Source organism: Arachis ipaensis, chromosome B03, assembly GCF_000816755.2.
Source record: "Arachis ipaensis cultivar K30076 chromosome B03, Araip1.1, whole genome shotgun sequence".
NCBI classification, from domain to species: Eukaryota; Viridiplantae; Streptophyta; class Magnoliopsida; order Fabales; family Fabaceae; genus Arachis; species Arachis ipaensis.
Window position 1 is genome coordinate 34,729,682 of NC_029787.2, and position 6,627 is coordinate 34,736,308.

At 33.2% G+C, this 6,627-nt stretch overlaps 2 protein-coding genes across 6 annotated transcripts in view; one reads left to right on the forward strand and one right to left on the reverse strand.

Annotated features, from left to right (window-relative positions):
* LOC107630273 (50S ribosomal protein L7/L12) lies at positions 1,043-4,462 on the forward strand. Of its 5 annotated transcripts, none has more exons than XM_021118721.1 (3): positions 1,049-1,236; positions 2,718-3,630; positions 3,732-4,462. In XM_021118721.1, the coding sequence occupies exon 3, from the start codon at positions 3,776-3,778 to the stop codon at positions 4,289-4,291; it is 516 nt and encodes a 171-aa protein (XP_020974380.1). In that variant the 5' UTR covers positions 1,049-1,236; positions 2,718-3,630; positions 3,732-3,775; the 3' UTR covers positions 4,292-4,462. The 5 variants fall into 5 exon arrangements, with proteins under 5 accessions (XP_016188857.1, XP_020974382.1, XP_020974380.1 ...); XM_021118722.1 differs by having other exon boundaries at positions 2,718-2,798; positions 3,694-4,462; XM_016333371.2 differs by lacking the exon at positions 2,718-3,630 and having other exon boundaries at positions 1,043-1,236; positions 3,694-4,462.
* Positions 4,299-6,627, reverse strand: part of LOC107630272 (annexin D8-like) — a 2,986-nt gene continuing 657 nt past the window's right edge. The window contains exons 3-6 of the mRNA XM_016333370.2: positions 6,021-6,242; positions 5,681-5,893; positions 4,880-4,969; positions 4,299-4,795 (exon numbers count right to left, since the gene is read on the reverse strand). Coding sequence (XP_016188856.1) covers positions 4,589-4,795; positions 4,880-4,969; positions 5,681-5,893; positions 6,021-6,242 — 732 coding nt within the window. The 3' untranslated portion in view covers positions 4,299-4,588. The remainder of the gene's footprint in view (positions 4,796-4,879; positions 4,970-5,680; positions 5,894-6,020; positions 6,243-6,627) is intronic.

The window sequence follows — 6,627 nt, forward strand, 5'->3', positions numbered from 1 at the left end:
CATGATGACTTGATTAGATCCACTTGAGAGATGTGTCGCCAATGTGTATATACGAGCTATTTTTATAGAAATTAAAAAAGAGATTGATACTATTGGTGTGGTTAACTTTGTTGATAGACAACGAGTATCGATGACAATGGTGTATATTATGGAGGAGTATGGTAACTCAGAAGATATTTTATTACATTGATCGATCACATACTAGTAAAGTTAGAATGTCGTTGTAGTTTTTGAAAACAAAGAAACTATCCGTATAAACACATTTTCTTCTCGATAAGTATGAATTTAACAAATTTAATAATTTGATCTTTATTTTTTATTATGTCATAAAAAAAATCATCATACATTAAAGTGTAATCTAACAGTTATTACAACTAAAAAAGTTATTCAAACAATAAAAAAATAAAAATGACCACGAAATTTAATATTAATATATATAAATGACTCATTAAAAAATTAAAATATATATCTAATCATCGTATATTCGTATAAAAATTTATTTATATTTTTATCCATTCTTCCATTTACATCATTTCTTCCAAGTGGATGTGTTGGACGTTAGGAATCAGCACCACGAGATTTTCATTTTCACGTTGACAAGGCAAGTGCATATTATATTATCATTTCAATTTTTTTAAATTTTTGGTATGGCTATCACCTATCATTTCATTTTTACAATGGATGATCAGAGGATTTTATCCATAAATACTCCTTATTAAATAAGAAATCTTTTTCTTGATCCCATTAGCAATCACCCCAACAGAAAAACAAAACTGCAAAGTGCAAAACTTAAAATTTTAATGGGCTTTTAATTTACATTGTTACCTTTTGGGCTGAATAGTGAAGTAGAGACCAACGAGCAAGATCCCGGTCCGTTTCTGTTATTAGAGTACTTGCTAACAAAGAACAAAAATGAGGAATGCTAGGCAAGTAACTTTTGTGATTTGTAATCATAAAAAAATCATCAATGATAATTTTAATAGTATGAGATTAGTGTGGGATTTTATCAAATGACTCACTTTTTATTGCTGATTACATGCTGACTAAAATTTAACAAAGTTGCTTAGCCCTGGACTTTTCCAACAAAAATAGCTGTTACTCTGTTAGGGCTCTGGCCTCTGAATTGCACTTTCATGGTAAACGACTAAACGCGATAAGAGAAGTGAAGTAGCAAGAGCAAGAACAAGAACAAAGAGGAGTTCGTACATCGCAGTGCCTCCTCCGCCTTTCCGAAAGGTAAGCACATGACAAAAATGCTTCTTTATTTTTTCGCACTGTTACATTTTCTTCCCAGTTTTTGATACAATGAAATTCCATTATTACAGTGTAATTTTCATGTCGTGTTAGTTTAATTGCTGCTTGATTTCATTTCCGATTTGGGATTAAGCTAGCGTTTGCCTTTTTTTTTTGTGATTTATTTGGTTGCTGTGATGAATTTTTATTTAATCAAAGCATTTGGAATGATGCACGTAAGCTGTTTGATGAAAAGCCTCGGAAACAAGATGGGTCATTCCCGTCCCCGTTAGTATTTTAGTTGGTCTGCTGCTGGATTGTACTGTTAGTTGGTAACTGGATTTACTTGTGCTTTTTGAGCTGCCCGGAGATTCATGTAATTTTTCTTCGTTCTTAATGTGAAATGTAAATTTTCAGATCCCTCAAGACTTAATTTTAGTTTGCTGAGTGAATGATTTTGTGTTTTTTTATTATAAGGGACATTAGTCATCTTAATAAAATGGATCAATTATCCTGAACAGTTTTTGGAATGTTATTATGTTAACGGATTGATATTGTTAGTTTCGATTGAGACAATTTGGACTTATCATGAAGAGTTTTTGGAATGTTATTATGTTAAGATTACGGACCAATTAGTGAGTTGGTCCGTGAGATTGCCAATGAAAACAGGCTGATTGGTTAATGATTTCTGATTTTCTTTTTCTTTTTTTTTTTTTTGGGTGATCTCTGGCATGTACGATAGGTTTGCTTATTCTTTCTTTGGAGGTTCGATCTGTTTCTCTCTTGGATGGTGAATGGGGCATTTGTTAATTTTCCGGTTATGTTTGTTTAGTGATTGGTTGTTTGTATGCAATGGTTATTGCACACAGTAATCCTTGAGGTCATATCTGTCTTGATGAATGGTAATTTATTGAAGTGAAGTGGGACTTTCTTTTCCATATATCTTGCATTCTTGTATATTTATTCTCTTTTTTATTTACTTTTTTATTTTGAAAATTGTTCTCTCTTGTTTTTGGATAGATAGTATCATTATGATTGCTGTAGTTCATTGCTAACTGGAAGTATATGCTGATAAAATGCAGTATGTGGCGCTCCTATTTAAAAAAAAAATTAAACATAAAAGTTTCAACCTAATCCAATAATGCATGTAATTAGATTCAAGTAATCAACCACTCTTGTCAATTTTTGGGGTTGCTCAGTAACCGGCTGTTTTGTACTCTCTTGCGTTTGGAGTTGATGTGTGGTCTGATCACATTTAGGTCAAATAGAATGCTTTTGGATTATATAATATTATCTTCCATTTCTATTTTTAAATCACAATTGAGTGTTGAGGTTAAATTGTTTCATCAACATTTTCTACCATTTTCTGCATTTCCAGCTTTGCACGATGAACTCTTCTGTATTAAATATTTGAGTGAGAGCATTTATGAATTATTTGTTGTTAAATTCATTAGCTTATTTGTTCATTGCTCAAATTTGTGTAGCCTTGTAACTAAAAAGAGTGGTTCTGATCTTTGGAAACTTTATTGTGATGGGAAATTGCTTCAGGGGGCTATCTTTGTGGTGTAAGTGTATAACAACTTTGCTAAAGGGCATCATTTCTCAATATTTTGATTTGATGAATCACTGGTTTGATTGAACGAAGACATGAGATTTACCCACCTTTCTAGATTAATTTACTAAGTGTTCCTGTAGTGCTTTTTGTTGTTGTTAATCATTGTGATGAACTTTGTTAAAATTTGCACTGCCTATGTTACTGATTCACGGATTCATCCCTCTCGTCATTATCATTGGCATGAACTCCGTACCAAAACCCCAACTCTCTAGATAAAATTGTAACGAAAGCTGATTGGGACTTTTTCTTCTACTTAAGGTATGAATCAAAATGATGAGGCCAAGTTGTGAATACACAAGTGTCAACGGACTATAATATATATTGAGTTTGTGACATTAGAAGGGTGTAATAATAACAATAATGGAGTCATGTTATTTGAATATTGAGGTTTAACATTTAAACTCTCGGCTTCTCAGCCCTGTTTGATTCTTCATCTCAGGCAATTGAATCGAATCAACCAGGCCTTCCTTTTCTTTTTCTTTTAGTTGATTCTTAATTTTTCTAATATATGTAGCTTTCTGAATCAAGTGGATCAGATTATGTAGTTTTCTTGATTTGGTATATTTTCGGAGACGCATTAGAAGAGCTATTTTATTATTATGTTTGCTATAATAATATATTCACGTGTTCTGTATGCTTGTGATTGTTTCGGTGTTTACATTTTCTTTCCAAGTCACTTGCTGGGGTTGTTCTTTGAGTTAAGGCTTTGTATGTGTGTGTGAGAATATGTGATAATGTTGAATGCTGTTGCATCTAATAGGAGTTCTTGGAGTACCCTCATCTTTGGTCCTTTATAATTTATTTATTATTTTATTCTAAAACGGTTTTTCTGGTTGAACCACCAGTTGGACCGATTGGACCAATGAACCAGTGAATCAGTGACTAAAGCGGTTTGATAACCGGTCTGGTTTTCAGAACCTTGTAAAGATGTCACACAGCTTGAGGTCTCTTAGAAGGCTCTTCACTCTCACCCCCAAACCCTCCTCCTCCGTCATCTCCACGCGCCGCCACGTCTCCATAGAGACACGCTCCCAGAAGCTGGAGCGCATCGCCGACGATCTCCTCCTCCTCGACAAGCTCGAGCGCCACGACTTCTCCGTCCTCTGGAGGCTCAAATTGGGCCTCGACCGATTTGCTGGCCCAGCCGCCGATCTCGGCCCAGTTGGCCCAGCATCAGGTGCTGGTGGTGCAGGGGCGGATGCTAGTGCGGGAGCGGCAGCGGAGGAGAAGACTGTGTTCGATATAAAGCTGGAGAAATACGACGCCGCATCGAAGATAAAGATCATAAAGGAAGTTAGGGCTTTCACCGATTTGGGGCTTAAGGAAGCGAAGGATTTGGTCGAGAAGGTTCCTTGCGTCTTGAAGAAGGGTCTCACTAAGGACGAAGCTGATCCCATTCTCCAGAAGCTCAAAGATTTGGGTGCCACTGTTGTATTGGATTGATTCCCAATTCTTTTTTTTCTTTTTGGTTGTAGAGTCATTCATCACTTGCCTCCATAGCTTCATTTTCATTTTCATTGAAATGTGATGATAATGTGTTTTTTAGTTCTCAAATACAAAAGTTATATGAACATAATAAGGACTTAGAATGATAATGAATAATTTTCACTATAACAGTAAAAAGAAACATGAACCAACCATGGTCTAAGTTTAAGAGAGTTTATTAGTTTATATCTTATTGTTATTATTTTCTGAAACATATCAGAAATTTTGTTTCTCAATATTAAATCTGTGGTGAATTCAGGTACGGCCTAACAAAGCAAGAAGAAAATTCTTGTAATCTCCATCAGCTGATATGTTGTTAGTTACAAAATCTTCAAGGGTGACATTAATCCTCTTAAAATAGAGATCCTTGATTTCTTTTAGATCCTCCTCTGCACGGGTGATTATAACTCGGCTAACACCATCATCATCAACTCCCAACTCATTCTTGGCATTGCGTAACACCTAAATAAAAGTCATTGTATCACATCTTAAGTTAAATAAAGGTTATTGAGCCAAAAGTAATTAATTAATGAGTTTAGTAATTACCTTGGCAAAGTATCTTTGGGGGTACTTAATGCAACGAATAGTTGTTCTCAGTGCATCTAAGTATTCATCACTTGGACTGGCTACTAATCCCTACAATTACCAAATGACACACCATTGTATTAACTTCATAATACAAATTCAAATAATAAGGTTATCCAATCACTCATATAATAATTTATACTGAACCTCAGCATAGTATTTCGATGTGTTAATGATGTTGATTAATGAAATTGCATTTCCATTATATCCTCATTCTACTCTCATTTGAAGCTTTGTCTATTATAACTAAACTAGATATAATTGATTAATTGTGTGGACTGAAAAATTTAGATATGGAAGAGCCATAGTGTATATGTATATACCATAAAATAGTTCTCACAGTGTGATTTACACATATGAAAACATGCAATTCAATGAGGATGAAAGTTTTTTTGGGAGAGGGGTGAAAAGTCTTTTCAGTAGGAGTGAAAATCCCTGTGAATTGCAAGGAGATTTTAATGAATTTAAACATTATAACACACAGAGTAACACTTTTGTGAAAAAGAGTTTATCAAAATTTTCTTCACTTTTTATTCCCATCAAAAAGTTTTTTTCGCTTCACCGAAATACCCTGATCTATAATATTAATATTTCACCTTTCTAGTTCACATTTGTGCAATACACCAATATAAGATCCATTTAAAAAAATAATGTAATTCTGTGTCGTTGTCCCCATTGTTTTTGTGTCAAACCCCACATAATCTAAATTATTTTCCTTGTGCTATATTTGAAGAACAGAGTAACAACTAAAGCTAACATTACCTTGGTGATTGTTGAGCCATAAATGTTCCTAAAGGAATTGAAAGTGACACACAGCTGCTTCTTACTTCTTGTGCTTAAGATTCTAATGATTTCATCATTGCTAAAATCCTTTTTTTCAATTATTTGATGAATAATATTTGCTTCTGAAATAGCCACACTCTCATCAATCACATGTCCCTCATACCTGTAAGTGCTTACTATTGCAACCAACAACTGCATGAAAAAATCATAGACCTCATAATTTGGATCATAATTGTTAGTGTAAAAAAAGATCACAAAAAGATGAATGGCTTTAAATATTCATATTCATATTCAAGATAAAGAATAGTAGTCTACATACTCTCCTAATGTCACCAAATGTGTGAGAGGCCACATCTTCTTCAAGAGAGTGTTTGTATAGAAACTGGTATGAACGCTTTATAGCCAAAAGCTCTTCTGAAGTTCTAGTGCAACCAATTTCAATAATTATTTTATAATAATTTGGTGTTACTTTCTCCAATGCTTCTTTAGTATATGCAGCATCTCTTTCAGCTGGTTCCATTGTCCAATAGCATAAACTTCTCTGCTTACAAATTTTAAACTCAGCTCAAATTACCATATGGTAAATTCTTTTAGTGTGTGTTTGGATTAAAGATTGCAAATGGGAGTTTGTATAGCTGGTGTAACGTAATTTATGTTTAGTAATTTTGTATTAAAGTAGATTAGAGTAAAATGAACATTGTTTGAATTATATTATTCAAAATTACGTTTAGATAAAAATTACTAAAAATAGACATGAATTTATATCATTTAAAAATCATATTATTTTAACACTGTTTCACTATATTTTGTTTTTGAAAACAACTCAAATTTATATGTTGAAATTTAGTACTTTTTTAAGTCATAATTTTTTAGTACTCTTTTTACTCTTTTTTTTTTTATTTAATTAATTTTTCTACTGAAATCAA